The sequence below is a fragment of the Aegilops tauschii genome, chromosome 5, assembly GCF_002575655.3.
Source record: "Aegilops tauschii subsp. strangulata cultivar AL8/78 chromosome 5, Aet v6.0, whole genome shotgun sequence".
NCBI classification, from domain to species: Eukaryota; Viridiplantae; Streptophyta; class Magnoliopsida; order Poales; family Poaceae; genus Aegilops; species Aegilops tauschii.
The window spans coordinates 6109351-6129538 of NC_053039.3; the positions used below are offsets into that span (position 1 = coordinate 6109351).

A 20188-nucleotide genomic window follows, 5' to 3' on the forward strand; every position below is an offset into this window, starting at 1 on the left:
ATGGAGTTCGACAAGGCGGCAGATGAGGTGTGGGGGAAGACCGACGGCGAGGCCGCGCCCCGCCGTCACGACCATGAAGCCGACTCGTTCGTGGGTGCCGCCGGCAGTGAGGAAGAGTAGAGCATGGTTGGTCACCGCCGCTGGGGTCCCAAGAAGGCCACCGCTCCTCCCCTCCTGTTGAGGCCAAGCTTGGTGGGCTCAATATCGACGACCGATTAGCTACTTGGCAGCGACGTGGAGGCGTACAGCTTCACTTCCCGGGTCTCCGGAGGCGGAGGTTAAGGAGGAGGAGGTGGAGAGCGCCGAGGCAGAACTATGGAAGGCGAAGCATCGGTTCTCGGGGCTCATGGCCGGACACGGGGAACGGCGCCGGCGACCATAGTTAGTTGTATTAATTATACCTCCCGAGCCAGACGAGCATCACTTAGTTGATGTTGTACGAAATGTAATGAAATTCAGCATGTTTATATGAAATCAGGTAGTGTTTAAACGAATTTCGTCCGGTCTGTTTGCATAGTTTGTTAAGATGTATGCGGGCAGCGTTGGGTGGCTGCCTTGCGCATGCGTGTCCGCGAACTAGTTCCTTTTGTCCGCAAACAGGCGCAGGTGAAAATTTGCGGGTCGCCGTTGGAGATGCCCTAATGACGTGATTGTGTACAAACAAAATACGAGTCCAAAGGTAGGGTAATAAAGGGTTTAGCTAATGGAGAAATTGACTCTTCCGGGAACCAGTAACGCGTAAACCACTCCCAACAGAGAACAACATTGAAACCAACGAAGAACTCTTATTTCTGATGCACATAATAGGGAGTACAGACCTACTAGCTCTCAATGTCGCATCCGTACGTCTCTCTCAATGCAACTTCTCGACTTACAAACACGATTGCATGGGCATTACACATAAGAAAACACGTACGCGTACAAATACACATGCAAATTGCATGCACACAAGTAGATTGACTAACTAAGCGTTTTCGCAACAAAAAAAAAAAGATTGACTAATTAAGTGGATGCACAACGCCATTTCTCTTATATCTAACGAGAAGTTTTCCTTGTGGCTCTGGCAAGAACTTGCTCCAGTCTGTCTTTGGGAAAGGAGAGATCAGTTCCAGCTCAAAGTTCCTCAACAAATGGCTCCATATCACTTTAAGTTGCATGTAAGCATAGGCCTCCCCAGTGCAAACATGTCGTCCACCGCTAAATGAGGTGTACGAGAACTTGCCACCTATTTTGTCCTCTCTTCTTTCAGGGCCAAACCGGCACGGGTCATATACCTCAGGATCCTTATAGATATAAGGGATGTTATTGTTGACTATAGTAGGACTTGCTACAATGTGGTCTTGTGGGATGTCATATTGTTTGCCCTCGATTGTCTTCACCGTGAAGCGCCTATGTGCCATGCGAACCAACATTGGTGTTGGAGGATGCTTCCTTAGAGCCTCCTTGATGCAACAATGCAATGTATCCATCTCTATAAATGCATTGTAGTCTAGCCCCTTGTCCTTGTATTTGTTATTGATTTGTTGTTGCTCCTCAATGGCAGCTCTCAAGAAGGTTGGATGGCTAAGTAGACAAGCTGCAGTCCAAGTACTAGTGTGAGAGCTGGTGTGTTTTCCAGCAAACAGTAAGCCAATGATCAGCCCGACTACCTCAGCTACTGTTGTAGGGCGACCATCTTTGTACTTGGAGTCAATTAGTTTCTGCAGTGTGTCCTCCTCAACTGTGCCGGAGCTCTTACGGCACTCAACGACATCGGAGAGGATTTGTGTTAGCCTGATGCGCGCTCTATCACGCTGCCGGTTTGCTGAAGTTGGAAGATATGGGAACAAGAAACTGATCAATGTTACACCGTTGTCTTCAATCTCGTGAAAAAGCCTGAATACCTCATCGAACATGTTCTCTCGAACCTCTTTACCGAGCAAACATCGGCTTGAGATCAACATCAGTAACTTCTCGAACTCAAGCTTTATATCAACTATGCCTTCCTCTCCCCATTTTGCAAAGTAACCCTGCATATATGCAACAATACACAATAAGGTTTGTACAACTTGTATGTAAACATGCACTCCAGAACAGACGAGTAGTTACAGTTTAAACTTTGCAATAAATAATGGTTTCTTGCATAAGCCGAGATTGAGGCCAGGCAAAAAAAAACATATGAGTAAAGGCACAGCCTGTTTACTACACACCTCCACTTCTTGAATCATGGGATATACGTGGCTCCTCAACCTTGAAGGCCTCAGTGCTTCGATGTGGAAGCGCATCTGTTCTGTTCGGGTAGCGGTATCTCTTCCATAACCAACCGCCTCGCCAAACATGGGCACAGTGAACTCAAAAAGGTTACCATGGCTGATCTCCGACTCCAAACCTTGGAAGAAATGAGCCGTCACCTCTGGCCCGATCAAGAGTGTCACCTTGGTCACTCCCAAACAACTTACTGTGAAGACACTTCCATACTTGACATATAGATCATTGATCATTGCCGGTAGGCCCTTCTTCAACAGGGTAGGCACTAGTTTTAAGAGAGCAGCTTCATGGACTACCGGTGGACGTTGACCTGTTGTACATTGTGGATCAATGTTGGTGATACTTGCTCTTGAGATCTTGGTGGCTAATACGGTGATGAAAAGAAGAGCTATGGCCCACCACAACACGGTGAGACTTGTGAAGTCCATGATGTTATTTGACCTGCAAGAACATTAGCATGAGTTACTCCCTCCCCCATAATTTTGTTTGGTCCATCCCTATGAGTATTATGTCGTATTGCATATTTTTGTATGGACGTTCAACAAATGGACAGATGAGACTTGAGAGTATACTGTATTCTTACATACATTTACAATTGAGTAAGTTCTTATAAAACCATGACTCTTAAATTTACTTCGGAACAAATCGCAATTTTATGGGTTTAGTGAACAACCAAGCATGAAAGCTTTATTTGAAAATAGGGATAGCACCCCCGGCCTAGCTGATAACCAAGCATATACCATATAAATGTTCATATTAATCGAGCTAGTGGCTTAAAAATATTGACTAGAGTGAAAAAGAAAAAGAAAGAAAAGATACCATATCAAGATGAGAATATTGATGATATATATGTGAAGAGAAACAATCACAGATCATGAAGTAATTTCAACTCAGCTTTATAAATATATAGGAGTATGTCTCAAACTAAAATGAATGAATTCATTGCACTAACTTTAACAGAAGATTTGGCTTGCATGCATACCTCAATACTGTACGTACGAACAGGGCTAGTAGCGAAATGGTACGTCTTGACAAATGGGTCTACAATCTCAGTAGTGTATGTATTACCGGCCAGCTGGTAGCTAGTTAGTGTCTCACATATATAATTAGCCAGCTGGTAGTATCATGAAGCACATCATAAATAATTAGAGCAAGGACGCCGTCCTATATACCGCAGATAGAAAACACAGGAAGGCGGCTAAGGACGACATTAACATCGATCGAATATTTACAGAGACTATTACGAACTGATATACTAGCTGTAAACATGGACAACGTCTAGCTAGCTGTTAGTAGTAGTAGTAACAGTTTGAGAAGTCCAACATTACTTCCATCTAGCTAGATAGTAGCCACTGTGACTAAAGCATGCCCGTGGTTCTCATTGTTGGAAGTTAACCTTTGGACCTTTTAAGTAGCTACAATACAATGCTGTTTTTCTCTTTGGAAAGGTGGTTGGTACCCCTGGCGTCTGCATCATTTGTGCAGATGGTAATCTTTAATAAACTTGATGCAAAGCAGTAAGGAAAAGGCATTTTTTTTTGCGGGTAAAAAAAAAGGCATTTTTTTACCATTCGAGATTTCTGGTAACCGGACGGTTACCGGACTGTACTGCCAGCTACAGGAAAATGTTGCTAGTGTTTGAAAATTACATTTTTTTTAAATCAAACTTCATAAAAAGGTGTAGATTGCATATGATAGCACTAACAAAATGATGGTCGAGTTTTGATGGTTACTCGTCGACTCTGTGATTTACTGAGACAGCGTCTTCAACAACATAACAAAGTAAGTTTGCTGCTATTGAGCCTGACCAACAAAGACATGAAGAAAGGTTTTCACCCCGTAGTACCAATAATAATCACACATGGACCCACACATAGAGCCTCTTTGGTTCCCAGGATTCTCCAAATATAGAAATAGAAAAAAAGTAAAAGTTAGACATCATAGTTTAAGTTTTCAGCATGAACTGAAAACATACGTAATTGTGCTATCGCCGACGGAAGATTACGGATGTGCAGGAATATCCTTCTAAAATGGAGGTCACTATAAAGGCATTGGCCGAAGTACCCATCTGGGCTTAGTTACGAAGGAAAAAAAAACCCATCAACAATGAATGATGGCTGAAATTCTGAGAAAGCTTTGTAGATCATAGACTGCTCCGTACACTTGACTGAGATAGTGCCTCTCTCGAGTGGACTTGAATGCCCATCCGGGAAAATATAGCAACCCTTTGTAACCTAACCCTAAGTTCCTGTTACTCCCTCCACTATGAGAAATATGTCAAGTATTGAGAAAAATAATGACAGGGGGCAAAAAGTTAATAAATCTATTATCACAATATAACAAATGTCAATATAGTAAATTGGTGAAATTCAATTGTTCACCATATGAATTTGGTGACAAAAATGGTCATAAATTGACTATAGTAAGGAGTTTGTGACCAAAATGGAGCATTGCAAGTTAGCAAATTTCCTATAGTGCTCTTGCCCTCTTGTATACTTCCAATCTCCAGCCACCACTGCCATCGATATGCAATCCGGGTCTAGATCATGTCTAGGTTGCCCAAGGAAGAAAGGCGGAAGTGGAGGCATGCACATGCCGCTAATGCCAACCTGACACTTGTATACCTCAAAATATACCATTGTGGCATTGACATATATCATAGTAACCTTTTTTAGAGTGCTATTTTTCAAGCATTTTTTTGTAGTTGCATTTCTTGAATACACAAAGGTGGTAGTGGCGTATAACAAATTAACCAATAGATTAAAGATACATTTTTGACTTTCACGGTATTATAAGTGGTTAATTATGACATTCCAAAAAGTTTATCATTGTATTAATTAAACTAAATAATTAAGAATGAGATATAAAAATACGATTGTGTTTCTAGAATGAAGTGGACAAGTACTCGAATGTCATTTGAGAAATGAAGTAAATGAGTATGCGTGCCTTTGCTGCAAGGTTTAAGGGCCAAGCGGAAAAGGGAGCTGCAAGAGGTATTGAATTGCGTCTTTGTCGACGATATCGATGTGCATGAGCACTTGTTTTCATTGTCCCACTCTGCTTCTTCATGAAGTTTCACAATTAAGCACACGTAGCTACAGGATGCTTTGTACTCGTCTTCTTCAATCCTGAAGTGCCTACTGAGATATCATAACAACAATAATGAAATTGAATACTAGGTAGCAATGGTATGAAATGCAATGCAATTGTGAGATGAAGTTGAATATTTGTTTCTGATACATCATGTGTTGATCAGTGATAGACCATGTGTCAACAATTCCGTGAATTTTGATTGGAGGGCTGGTTGCTAAAAAGGAAATTATGTTAGCCCTGAAATTAAGAATACAAGTTGTTTTTACCACATGACTGACTGGAACAGACTCTTACTTGACAACCGGCCTAAGTGGGATATTCACAGGAGGTTTCGCAAACTCAGTTGATTAGAGACGGTAGGAAAAATCACTAGAGTAGTGTACCAAAACCGGGTCTAAACCTCTGATCTCATTTTATTGAAACCGTTAAAACAAAGTATCCTAGCAGGGGCAAGTGTCAAACAAAAGGAAAAAAAACAAGTGGCAGGTGCCCTGGCTACCGCGGCACTCCCACATGAAGGAACATACGCTCCCAGGGTGATCAAAAACGATTCCCAAGGGAGCGCCAAAGGTTGAGAGAAACTAGAAACCAACAACCCGAACAAAGTTCTAACCACGAAGACATACAGTAACAGCACAGTTTTACAAAAGCTTACTCACCATATACTCCGTAGAAGTTAGCAGCCCACGTTAGGCGAGTCAGCATACAGAAGTTAGCAGCCCACGTTAGGCGATGGCGATGTTGCCGATATCTGTTAACGATCATAGATCCATATCTGTTGTCGAGAATCACGTACAGGTCTGGCGACGTCACAACATAAGCAAATCTCTGCATGCGTGCAACTTATTTTATTACCCATCTTGTGCAAGCAGCCCATGCATGCATGCATGTGCACAGAATCACGTCTGGATCTAGCACGCATACATGCATGCAGCTGATGGAGACATGACGCAACTCTTAACTCTTTATATCTTTTTTGTTTTCCATATGGTTTATAGTCCTTTGTTCATTTTGCAAGTTACACTATGGAATTACTTATAACCAAATAGTTATGATTTTGTAGCACTTCAACCCCATATTAAAATTGGAGCTTTGTTATAGCTTTTGGTACTCTGTTTTGAGAAAACAACCGATTATTGCAGAATTTACTGAGGCGGTTCAGGTCTAGAAACCGCATCACGTATGAACTCCCTACTCCAAAATCCCACATAGCTCATCTATATTATCCGCTCTCCAGCCCTGAAAGTGTGTGTGTTGGTACTATCAGCACCCAAGTGAAAACATTGTACCTATGTCTACTCTACTCACATGGAATTGTCTTAATTACAGAAGAATATATCAATGTACAAATTTTAGCAGCCCACGTTAGCAGATGTCGGTAGCACCTAAGTAAGTAAGTATATTGTCGGCATTTAAGCAAAACACATTTGCGTAGAACCATAATAAGGAGGAAGAGTACAGCATGCATCTGTGCACAAAATTTAGCTAGCAGCCCACGAGCATCGAGAATCACATATGTTCAAGTCAAAACATAGCCGGCCTCTGCCCTTGCTAAGTTTGATTCTCAGGTAGACCATGTGAACTAAAAAAAAAACTGGGCCGATCTGGATGTAGTTGCCAATCCACATCGGTCAATCGGGGAATCTTATATTGTGTGCAAACAGTCTACGTGCACGGGACTGTCTCTACCACGAACACAATACAGGACTCGGCCCATTTCACTCTTCCTTATTTCTCTAGAGTTTAGTGTGATTGTCTAGCTTCTTAGTTTCTTTTGAATTTACTACATCAACTAGTGTTTCCTTGGATGACAACTATACTATGGCATGTGTCACGAATTCACGAGAACTCGGTAATTGCTTCTTCTTTTTCTGAGTAAGCGACGAGAGCACTGTTTTCCGATTAGAAAAAAGATTTATGCGGAAGATATTTATAGTTGAATTTTTTGGCAGGCTTAGCGACATAATTGTTTGCCTATAAAGTCTCCGCGTCATAATAAAGAGGTTGATTTTTTTAAAAGATTGGTTTTTATGTTTCTCAAAAAAGCAAGAAAGGGCCTCATAGTATGACCTTTGAGAAAACCGTTAGTACACTGTTTAGCTTTTTTACTCTCATATAAATTACTGTACAAAATTTAGCAGTCCACTATTTAGCTATTGATCGATTGTAGTATGTTGTTGTAGTATACTGTGTCAGCATATAAGTAAATCAAGGAGTATTGTGGAACATCCTAAACCTGCATTATTAAAGGAGAAGGGAATAAGTAGTATAGCATTTGCACAAAGTTTAGTTAGCAGCCCACACGCAATGAGAATCATGTCTGCCAAGTCAAAAGACAATTAATGCCCTTGCAAATCTCATCAAGCTATGTTTGTTTCCCAGGTAGTCCATGTGAGCTAAAAAGCAGGTAGTCAGATGGAAAATATTGATTCTTTTCAAGTGCAAGCAGCCCATCTACACGGAACTGTCTCTACCAAGAAGGCAGGAGACAAGCACAGGACTCGGAGCAGTTGACTCTTCCTTAATTATTTAGATTTAGTGTGGTTATGCGGTGTCTAGCTTCCCCAGTTTGAACAAACATCTATTAATTATATATTCCCTGGGTCCCGAATTACTTGTTGCTCAAATGGATGTATCTAGCACTATGGAGTGAGTAATTAATATTGAACTGACTACATCCGTAGCGTAGTACATCCCTGAATAGTCATGCATCACAGATAAATTGGTAATTGCATGCTTTGCTTCTGAGAGAAGTGCAAATTTCAACCATTACTTGTTCCCTAGTTTAATTTGCAACCTGAACTTCAAAACCTGTTAGGCCCCTAAACTCTTGATACCGTTTTTTTTTTTTTTTTGAATAGTTTGGATTGCTTACCACATGTGTCACGTGGTACTTGATACCGTTCATTTTACCCCCTTCACTCCATGAGAAAGTGGTTTTGTTGTGACGTGACATCACCCTGTTGTCAACCGTGATGAGCAGATAAATATGTCCACCCATTTGTCGAGTGTCACGTATCAACACTTGGCAAAGTGACGGCTGTACCGACTGTTTTTCCTTTACCGAGTGTTTTTCGATCAATGGATTTAGGTTGGAGACTTAGCCAAGTGCCCGACAAAATAAACTTGACAAAGAATTGGGCGCTTGGCAAACACATCAATTCCGGTAGTGATCTCCCGACATGCCCTATCCCACGATGGCGCGCATGTAAAACTCACCCTCGGCTTCGCTCCACCACGAGGCTTAGTCGCCACTGAATAAGACGCCCATTGTTGTAGCTTCGACCAGGTGTCAGTTGCTCGAGTCCCAGTTTCAGCAGCCATCAGTCGCCATTGTAGCGTCCGGTGGTCACCGTCGCAAGCTAGCATCCCATGGACGTCATTGCAACACCTGGTCATCACCATCATAGCACCCGATGGTCACCATCACAACCTCGTAACATCCCATGGTCACAGTCGCGACACATCATCATGTGGTCATCGTCGTAGCACTTGATGGTCGGCCAGGGCTTGCAGCATCCTATGGTCACCATTAGAGCATCTGGTTGTCATTGTGATAGCACCCGGTGGTCACCGTCGCAGGACCTAGTGGTCGCCATTACAGGCTCCTATATTGGCTACCAAGAGTTGCAGCAGCGGCCATGGCCTAGTTAGTCCCCCCCCTGTCCCCCCCCCCCCCCCCCTTGCTAGTCGGTCACACTTGCAACAGTGATGTGGTGGCATGCCTTATTCATGGGTCTCGATGAGGAATGGGCCATAGGACTGGGAGGAGGATAAGGAGAAGAGGAGGATGCTCTGTCGTGAACTACAGTCAGGCATGTTGTGCGCTGGAGTTGCCAAGTTAGCCGATTACTGCGAGAGGTGAGAGAGGCGGGAGAGGAGAAAAGCTGCATGCTCGCGGAGGGGGGGGGTGTTAGTGGTGTAGAACTCTCTGGAGGATATGGATAAGACAAGGGAGATATCTTCTCATCCAAAAATCCCACATATATAGCCCATATATATAATCTTTTTCCAAACCCTAAAGTGTGTATGTTGTTACTGTCAGCACATAGGCAATTACTATGTTATTTTGCCATTCATTGGCACTAAATTAAAGTCGCTAGATTCAATTTAAGCTCACGTACTGAAAGAGACAAACAAGTATTGACTTAGTGTTAACAAGGCCTCTGAAGATAAAAGGTTATCACAAACTATGTATTTTCATATAGTTTGCTATTTGGAGCTGTTTCATAATTTATAGGCCTGACTCCCAAGTGTCTGTGGTAGTGGGCTTACTATAGATGGTTCTATTGATTTTTTTTCTGCAAGAAGATTTTGAGTTTAAACTCATTTTTTCATTTCTCAAGCTACACCAAGGGAAGTACTCACATATGGTGATGATTTTGTATCACATAAACTGCATATTGATTGAGCTTCGGAGTTCATTCACAGACTTGGTTTTGCCGAAATATTTTTCAGCCGACATTGATAAAATCACTCACTTTGTTGCAAAACATAAAAAAAACTAATAATTCATTAACCCAGTTTTCGAATAAGAAATTGACTGGGCTACAAGGTTTATTACAGTCCGTTATGAAAAAAGAACAGATTTGATTGTAGACTTAACTATGGCGATTTAGGTCTAGAAACCGCATCAGGTACATACTCCCTGGTCCAAAATCCCACATGGCTCACTTCTATAATCCTCTCAACAAACCCTAAAGTGTGTATGTTGTTACTGTCAGCCCGTAGGTGATATTGCTGTAGCCATGTCTACTTGTATGGAATTCTCTTAATACATAATAATATATTGATGTAGAAAATTTAGCAGCCAATGTTAGCTGCTGCGGTGGGGCTGTTCATGGCATCTAAATAAAGTATATTGTCAGCATTTAAGCAAAACACAATCGTAGATCCATAATAAGGATGAAATAAGTACAGCATGAGCACAAATTTTAGCTACCATCATATCTGCTCAAGGCAAAAGTCAAAACATTAGCCGACCTATCTGTGCCTTGCTATTGTTTTATCCTTTTGAGAACATGCCCTTGCTAAGTTTGGTTCCCGGGTAGCCCATATGAACTAAAAGATCTGGCCGATCTGGATGTGGTTGCCAATCCACGTCGGTCAATCTAGATCGTCTTTGTGCAAGCAGCCCAAGCATGTGCATGAAACTGTCTGTACGACGAACGCATGAGAAAAACGTGAATACTCAGAACAGTTGACTCTTCCTTATTCAAAGTTGTTGTTCAAAACAAGCAAGGTGAAGATGGACAAGTGGTGCAAAATAAAGCCTGACTAGTTGTCCAAAGGCTTCACACTGGTAGATGTTTTGACTTTATTAGCTAGAAGCACACATAGCTAGATTATAGGCTTTTAAGGATCTTACTTTCTTATATGAACCATCGAAATATGACCTTACACAGAACGAGTGTGAATAGTGCTTTTCTATGTGGTAAAATAATTGAACTTTCTATGCTGAACAACCTGTTGGGGTGTTGACGGAAAAGGCTCGTGCTCCGCGCTTTATAGATAAAGGATTTTGAACAGCCACAAGACCTGATCATGTCTTTAAACATGAATCAACACCAAGAGCACCTTTACAAGTTTTTTTTTACAAGTTTCTAGTCACAAAAGGTTTCATGAGTGGAAAGATTCATGACAACAAAGTAATTAATTCCAACTATAACATGTATATGGTCCTTCATTCATATGCAATTCATGGTGATAGATGAAATAGAATGCAAATCAAATTATGGTCCAATATCGCCACCACACTTTGACTTCAGGTTGATAGATACACGTCCAGACATTGGTGGGTGCGAGGGGTGGGGGTGTTCTTGTTAGTTGAATTGTCCACCCTCTTTCTTCTAAGATAAAAATATGCAAATCTCACGTTCTTGACCACTTGTAGAATTCAGTAGTCATCTTTACTCCCTCCTAACAATGAAGTTCATAGGAAGTGTCAGCATAGTCAAAAATTATATCAAAATACTAAGTATAGAGATCGAACAAAATAAGTTGAAGCAACAACCTTGAGTGGCACTATTGGTTTGTAACCAAGTTGTTCAGCAGCACTGTTGCAATTGAATGTTCTATTCAGCGTTGCATACTTAATGCTTGCAGATGTTAGCATGCCAGGTTGACGCATTCCGTAAAGAGAGAATATATTATTGTAGCTCCAGTCTAGCAGACATGTTATCGGCTTGACAAGATATGACGGAATTCTTAATCTGAATCGGCTACAAAATGTGCCATAAGGTAGTTATATAATCAGTTATTGCTTGGTTACAGGAAATAATCGATTGACCTCAGCAAAATGTGTCTTATTAATGATACATTGCATTGGCAACTGCAAAATGCATATATACTTTAAATATAGATAACAACAAAGAAATGTGACGATTTACTCTAAAAATGCGAGACCACATGTACACGTAGCTGAGACATGTACTATGGTTTACAACAAATCCAGAATATATAGGGTGTCCATATATTGTTAGGACAACGAATTCTTTAAAATAGTCAGTTCATTATATATCAAAAGTCTCAGTTGCTATGAATAAATACAAGGGTGTCTTTTCTGCATGTACATGTAGAAACAAGTGTTGTCAGTGTCATATGATGTGCACCAATGTCGATGGGAACTTTGAAATCCACAATCACATGTTGTTAACCACTTTATTTGTGTTCATCAATAAATAGCCATATTTTGGAGGGATAAGATAGTATTGGCTTCTATCCACATATGAAAGTGGCTTAGATATTTCAATGATATAAAAAGATAAAAAATGTGGACATAACGCACCATGATAAGGGAGGGAATAGTGAAATTTCACCTTTTGTATCCAAGTTCTCCCAAAACCATATAAACAAAGTCCCACAAATTCACTGGCTCTAGATTAGTTATAAAGTAGGCCTATAAAACAATTAAAGATGTCACAAGATAATAACGTGTATCTTTTTTGTAGCTCAATTATAAACATATATACTTTTCCTCCACTTCTGTTTGCACCGTCTTTGGTAGAAAGAGTTTTCTCTGCACATAGATGACCATGCACCACGTTCTCAACATACACAAAATCATCACAATTCTTGCCATCACCAATAATTATCTGCAACAATAAGCAATAAGTCATTTACTTCAAACTAGAACACAACAAATGTATTTAGTGTTTTCTTTTTAAAGTATTTGTATTAGCATGAAAAGTGTGTTTCAGATATCGGAGGCACCTCCAGTATTGGACCCATCTTTAGAGGTATTGCCAAAAAAGCTGATTCAGTTGTGTAGTCGAGAGGCCAAGATCCGCTGCCCCTTGGGATGTAACTTCCGCACCATGTGTCCATGGGCCGGTAACTGTGTCCGGTTCCATCGCAAGAGGCATGGAGGTGCATGATCAGGGTTTTTATGTGGTGAAATCATAACTGATGGTTGTGGGAGCAATGGGTGATGGTGACGATGCGTACGGTACGACCCGAAGGGCTGGATGGGATGGGTCTAAGATCGTATATGTGTTTGGTCAATTTTCATACCCAGCTAGTTTTCAATGCCAGTTGTATTAGCTTCGACTGGCTTCCCACCAATTAACCAAATTTTGTAAGATTATCAGCTCATTTTCTTCATAAACAAGGCTAATCCATTATATTAAACTTTTTCATGTTTAAAACAAAGCATGATGTGCGTGCTTATTTGACTATGACATGTGTCGGTGTGTGAGGTTAATGATTCTAACCACCAACATCACAAAGGAAAATATTTTTACTACCATATTCATATGGACTATTGAGGCAACAAATAAGGGTCGTGCGCAAACTTTTGTATGTGTCCAAAACATTCTAGTATTAACAAATGAGGTACTGAAAATATTTAGTTTAGAACTATGTTTTAGCTTTATTATTACATTATATTATATGCAACATATATACATGTACTTACCATCATTCCTCCGTAAGAAACTAAAATTGGCACTATCGTGTCACCGGGACCAAAAATGCTGCCAGGACGTATACAACAAGTGAGAAGCTCATTTGTTCTGTTGGCCTTTATCACAAGCTTTTCTGCCTCTGCCTTGGTTTCTGTATATGCATCGGGAAACTGATAACAAGAAAACCATGTGGTTAGCCCTAGAACAGATATACTTTTTGCCATTTTAATGAAGAGAAGAAAGGTAAATGTGCTAATGAGCAGGCAAATACTGGAATGAGGGATATATAACGCTAGTTAAAGATGACAAATTGATATGAAATGGAGGCCATAACAAGCAAGCCACTAAATTAAAACTGACTTATTCAATTACAACTGTACCTTATCTGGATATGGTGTTGATTCGTCTACGGCAAACAGGCCATGAACACCATCGAATACAACCCCACTGGAACTAGTGTATATGAGCTTTTTAACCTTGCATGTGTTACAAGCCTCGATGACATTCTTTGTTCCTGTGCTCGAGAAAATAGCAAAACGAAATGTTTAATTTGTGATTAATTAACTTGAATCAAGGGGAGAGTTTACATGGCATTGAGATCTCAAAGGTAGAAAGAAAATTAACTTTACGGATGCACACGTTACGTACCCTCGACGTTGACCTTGTAATGAAGTTGGAAGTTGTTCTTGGTATGATCGGCGGCAGCAGTGTGGAAAACAGTATGCACCCCTTCCAAAGCTGCAGTGCATATAAGATCAAATAACTAACCGGAACATATCACAATTGTGGCCAAAACTTGGTGAAAACTACCTGTTGGAGTTCAAGAAATGTTAATGTACAGATCTATTCAAATATGTCGCTATTCATTTCTATATATGTTGTATCTCTCAACTACGGACCAGCAGCTTGTGTGGAGTGATTTTGGCCGCAACCTTCTTCCTTGGATGACAAAGAATGTAACAAGTACCTTTTGTAAGTTGGGCTAATTCGCAGACGTCGACGGAGACATAGGTGGCGCGGCCGTCTTGGAGGGCGGCGCCAAGAAGCCCATCATCCTCGGCGGGTGACAGGGCGGCCTCGGGGCCGAGGTCGGTGATCCGCACACACCAATCTCCAGAGCGGAGCAGCGCGGCCACCAGGTGCCTCGCCATGAATCCCCGCCCACCGGTCACCGCGCACAGCCGTGCTTCCCGGCGGCCGCCAACACTGACCAGGGACGGATCCATGTGCGCTAACTAGCTAGTAGAGGTACCCTAATCACAATGTGTGTTAGTGCGCTACCGTCGAAAGTACTTGCTTCCTCCGTTCTAGCATCATTTATTTATATGTAGGCTGATGGGTTTGGTTGCATGTGCCGTTGGGAGCATGCTTTCAGTGCGCACGTGGGCTGCTAGCTGAGAAAGTAGTGCACAAATTTGATGATTAAGATTCAAGAATCAGTTCAAGTTTCACCTTGGCTACATTTGCATTGTGACATGTACTAAACTAGTGTCTCTCATTTGCGCGCCGCTTCCATTATGTGCAAAGACCGGGTGGCAGCTACTACTACACTAGTAGAAAACAGACCTTTTGTCCGCCTCTTTAGTCCCGATTTGGTTACGGCTTGGGACTAATGTAATCATTAGTCCCGGTTCCAACGGCTAGGAGCGGACGGGGCCACGGGTATCATTAGTCCTGGTTCATTTGTGACATATAGTCCCGGTTGGTGATACCAACCAGGACTAAAGAGGTAGTGGCAGGTTGGCGTCAGGCTGGGGCCCCACAAGTCCCTTTAGTCCTGGTTTGTCTCACCAACCGGGACTAAAGTGGACCTTTAGTCCCGGTTGGTGATACAAACCGGGACTAAAGATGTCCCTATATAAACCCATGCTTCTTCCAGCCCGAGCCCAATCTCTCCTTTTTCGTTTCTCTCCTCTGTTCTCTTCCCTTTGCTCAACCTCATCCTCCATTTTTGCCAAGATTTGTCAAGATTTGAAGGCACCCCATCTATCCAAGTGTTCACAAAGGTTAGAAACTTTGTCCTTTCATCTCTCACTGCTAGATTAGCTCGTGCAATGCTCTATAAGTATAGCGATTTGTGGGTTTTAGTCTGGGAGTAATTATGTGGACGTTTATTTGATATATATGCAATTTGAGCTCAAATTAACTTCTTAGTTTGCACATGTGTAGGTGTGGTTTACTTAGTGCCTTCCCGTCCCCTTCCTAACCACCTTCGATCGCCCGCACTGTCCCGTTGCCGGCACCACCTTGGTGAGCCTCTTGTTCTTATTTTTTTTTTAAATATCATGTTTGTATTATTTAGATAGTTACTTCTATAATTTTCTTACCTGTATGGTTGTTTGTTATACATATTGGCATGATTTTAATATCCGTCCCCGTCGGCCCTCGTCCGGTTTATGATTCAGATGTGGTATATATATTCTCTTTTATAATTATTTGTTGCATTTCGTGTTTATGACAATTATGCCCATCAAGTTGATATAGATATTTTTATCTAGGAGGTATGTGAACCGGAAATTGCAACCGACCCTCTTGTCGAGAAGTTAAATTTAGTTGAAAAAGAAAAGAGTATTTGAAAGAAAAAATTAAAAGAATTGAAGAAGAGAAGATGAAACTGGAGCTGTATGTTGCCGATGTCGTCGATGATCACAAGATTAAGATGGATGCAATGCGCTTGAAGATTAGAAAGATTAGAAAATATGCCGTTAATAAAGAGGCTTGATATCACTATGTTGTTGGATCAATTGTTACCTTAGTTGCGATCTTGATCGTATTTGTTGTTGCATTTAAATGCTTTAGCTAGATAGTTGTATGTTGTTTTATGAGAATAAGTGTGTATGAACTTGTATTAATTTGGTCTCTTCGGTGTTGTGTAATGAAGATGAGCCGACAATGGATGTATGATGACCGACGCTCTCCCTAGTTCATTGATGGCGTGCATATTTTTCTGCTTGGGGCTGAGGCAAACAAGCGGGATGGTTTTATGTGTTGTCCCTGTGCTGTCTGTAAGAATGATAACAATTACTCTAACTCAAGAGTCATTCACGTCCACCTGTTTACGTCCGGTTTCATGTCCGGCTGTAACTGTTGGACAAAGCACGGAGAAAGAGGGATTCTAATGGAAGAGAATGAAGAAGAAGAGGATGAGGACAGCTATGCTGGGTTCCCTGAATACGATGGTACTACAATGGGGGAAGAAGCTGAAGAAGAGGCATCAGATAAGCCCGCTGATGATCTTGGTCGGCCATTGCTGATGCAAAGAGAAACCGCGCAAGTGAAAAGGAGAAGTTGAAGTTGCAGCGCATGTTAGAGGGTCACAAGAAATTGTTGTACCTAAATTACGAAGATGACAAGAAAAAGCTGGGTGCCAGACTGGAATTGCTGCAATGGAAGGCAGAGAATGGTGTATCTGACAAGGGATTTGAAAAGTTGCTGAAAATGTTAAATAAGATGCTTCCAAAGGACAATGAATTGCTCGACAGTACGTACGAAGCAAAGAAGGTCGTCTGCCCTCTAGGATTAGAGGTGCAGAAGATACATGCATATCGTAATGACTGCATCCTCTACCGCGGTGAGGAGTACGAGAATTTGAATGCATGCCCGGTACGCGGTGCATTGCGCTATAAGATTAGCCGCGATGGCCCTGGTGATGTTGAGGGCGAGGGCCCCAGAAAGAGGATTCTTGCCAAGGTGATGTGGTATGACCCTATAATACCAGGGTTGAAACGTTTGTTACAAAACAAAGAGCATGCCAAGTTGATGCGATGGCACAAAGAATACCGTAAGAAAGACAAGAAGTTGAGAGAGTACCCGTTGACGGGTCGCAGTGGAGAAAATCGAGAGAAAGTGGCAGGACTTTGCAGATGACGCAAGGAACGTATGGTTTGGTTTAAGTGCAGATGGCATTAATCCTTTTGAGGAGCAAAGCAGCAATCATAGCACCTGGCCTGTGACTCTATGTATCTATACCCTTCCTCTTTGGTTGTGCATGAAGCGGAAGTTCATTATGATGCCAGTGTTCATCCAAGGCCCCAAACAATCCGGCAATGACATTGATGTGTACCTAAGGCCATTAGTTGAAGAACTTTTACAGCTGTGGGACAAAAAAGGTGTACGTGTGCGGGACGAGCACAAACAACATGAATTTGACCTACGAGCATTGCTGCTTGTAACCATCAATAATTGACCTGCTCTTAGTAACCTTTCAGGACAGACAAACAAGGGATACCACGCATGCACGCACTGTTTAGATGAGACCCAAAGTATATATTTGGATAAAAGTAAGAAGAATGTGTACCTGGGACATCGTCGATTTCTTCCGATCAAGCATCTCTTAAGAAACAAAGGTTAGTATGAGGACCGGCCAAAAAGTTGCAGGCTGGCATAAAGTACAACATCGATGAGATGAAACCAGATGGTGAACCGATTGCTCCTAAAAAGCATGCGGACAAATTTATACGTCAATGCGGAGTTATTGTCAGGGACCAAATCCCGATCTCCTTTCAAGAATGGAATAAGCCAAAGGAAGATCGAGGAGTTAGTTTTGTCGACGAAAGAGCAAAAGATTTTCTTTGGGATAAGCTCATGTCACATTTAACCCTACCAGAGCATTTCACAGATGCAGAACGGGAGAAAGTCAAGAAGAGTGCTCTTAAGAAGATGGCCGCACAATTCTGCAACTGGAAGAAAAGATTATGGGCCAACTACGTCGACACAGAAAAGCAGACTCGAGAATTCACTGGACCACTGGAGAAGTTAAAAGATCACTGGGACTTATTTGTGGAGTTCAAGGAATCGGAAGCAACTAAGAAACGGTCAAGGAAAAACAAGATAAATGCCGAGAAAAAAAAGGCACCACCATGTTCTGGGGCCATGTGCCTACAAGACTGGCCGGCCTAAGTGGGATGAATCTGAGGAAAAGATGATTGCTGCAGGGTCACTCCAAAAACAGTGGTTTGGCCTGACGGGTGCAGGACTTGGTTTATGCGCATGGGGGAAAGTTAGAACCAAAGACAGAGGAGATTATTGAGCAAAAAAGTCTTAAAGAAGCCTCGGACGCTTTACTTGTTGCAATAGAAGAGGCTCGAACGGGGGCGTTCCAGCCTGAGAGAGAGAACGACGAGCTTACACATGCTCCATCAAGAATCCTGAACACCCAGGACGAACACGAGGCAAAGGCGTTGTTCCGTGGTTTGAGGGGTCTGCGGAGTGGAACCCCACTTACAGAAGTCGTGCGAGAAAGAAGAAGCAGGGGGAAGAGAAGAAGAAGCAGGATGCAGACCGGGGTTCCCCCCGTTAAATTCGGATTTAACTTTTCGAGTAGATGATTTTTGATATAAAAAACTTTTTCATCCGAGTTCGTATGCAAAAGTTATGCCCATTTTACAAATTCCAGAGAGATTTTGCAAATAAAGTCGAAATTCATATTTGTAAATTTTCCCAACAACTAGACCACATATCACATGGGAACTTATTTTATTTTATTTTTTTGACATTTCCATCATTTTCTTTTGTTTTTTCTAAAACTGAAAAGGCGGTCCGGGGGGGGGGGGGGGGTAGAGTGTGAAAATGGGACCTTTAGTACCGGTTCGTGCCATGAACCGGTACTAATGCCTCAAAGCCCATTAGTATCGGTTGGTGGCACCAACCGGGACTAAAGGTCTAACCTTTAGTCCCGGTTGGTGCCACCAACCGGGACTAATGGGCATCGCACCCTTTAGTCCCGGTTCGTGGCACCAACCGGGACTAAAGGGCCCAGGTGAACCGGGACTAATGCCTTAGCCGCACGAACCGGGACGAATGCTCACATTAGTCCCGGTTCGTGACTGAACCGGGACTAATGTGAATACTGCCCTGTGACCAAAGCCCTGTTTTCTACTAGTGAGAGTACCCGCTGACGGGTCGCAGTGGAGAAAATCGAGAGAAAGTGGCAGGACTTTGCAGATGAGGCAAGGAACGTATGGTTTGGTTTAAGTGCAGATGGCATTAATCCTTTTGAGGAGCAGAGCAGCAATCATAGCACCTGGCCTGTGACTCTATGTATCTATACCCTTGCTCTTTGGTTGTGCATGAAGTGGAAGTTCATTATGATGCCAGTGTTCATCCAAGGCCCCAAACAATCCGGCAATGACATTGATGTGTACCTAAGGCCATTAGTTGAAGAACTTTTACAGCTGTGGGACAAAAAAGGTGTACGTGTGCGGGACGAGCACAAACAACATGAATTTGACATACGAGCATTGCTGCTTGTAACCATCAATAATTGACCTGCTCTTAGTAACCTTTCAGGACAGACAAACAAGGGATACCAAGCATGCATGCACAGTTTAGATGAGACCCAAAGTATATATTTGGATAAATGTAAGAAGAATGTGTACCTGGGACATCGTCGATTTCTTCCGATCAAGCATCTCTTAAGAAACAAAGGTTAGTATGAGGACCGGCCAAAAAGTTGCAGGCTGGCATAAAGTACAACATCGATGAGATGAAACCAGATGGTGAACCGATTGCTCCTAAAAAGCATGCGGACAAATTTATACGTCAATGCGGAGTTATTGTCAGGGACCAAATCCCGATCTCCTTTCAAGAATGGAATAAGCCAAAGGAAGATCGAGGAGTTAGTTTTGTCGACGAAAGAGCAAAAGATTTGCTTTGGGATAAGCTCATGTCACATTTAACCCTACCAGAGCATTTCACAGATGCAGAACGGGAGAAAGTCAAGAAGAGTGCTCTTAAGAAGATGGCCGCACAATTCTGCAACTGGAAGAAAAGATTATGGGCCAACTACGTCGACACAGAAAAGCAGACTCGAGAATTCACTGGACCACTGGAGAAGTTAAAAGATCACTGGGACTTATTTGTGGAGTTCAAGGAATCGGAAGCAACTAAGAAACGGTCAAGGAAAAACAAGATAAATGCCGAGAAAAAAAAAAGCACCACCATAT

At 42.1% G+C, this 20188-nt stretch overlaps 2 protein-coding genes across 2 annotated transcripts; both read right to left on the reverse strand.

Annotated features, from left to right (window-relative positions):
- Window positions 1-456: 456 nt before the first annotated feature.
- On the reverse strand, window positions 457-3077 carry LOC109759248 (obtusifoliol 14-alpha demethylase-like). Its single transcript, XM_020318070.2, has 2 exons — window positions 2190-3077; window positions 457-2009 (listed from the first exon to the last, which is right to left on the reverse strand). The coding sequence occupies exons 1-2, from the start codon at window positions 2673-2675 to the stop codon at window positions 999-1001; spliced, it is 1497 nt and encodes a 498-aa protein (XP_020173659.1). The 5' UTR covers window positions 2676-3077; the 3' UTR covers window positions 457-998.
- Window positions 3078-11211: 8134 nt separating this feature from the next.
- LOC109759249 (3beta-hydroxysteroid-dehydrogenase/decarboxylase-like) lies at window positions 11212-14470 on the reverse strand. Its single transcript, XM_020318072.1, has 8 exons — window positions 14212-14470; window positions 13893-13982; window positions 13625-13758; window positions 13256-13414; window positions 12312-12434; window positions 12159-12238; window positions 11354-11561; window positions 11212-11259 (listed from the first exon to the last, which is right to left on the reverse strand). Exons 1-8 carry the CDS (start codon window positions 14468-14470, stop codon window positions 11212-11214), a joined length of 1101 nt encoding a protein of 366 aa, XP_020173661.1.
- Between the last annotated feature and the right edge of the window lie 5718 nt (window positions 14471-20188).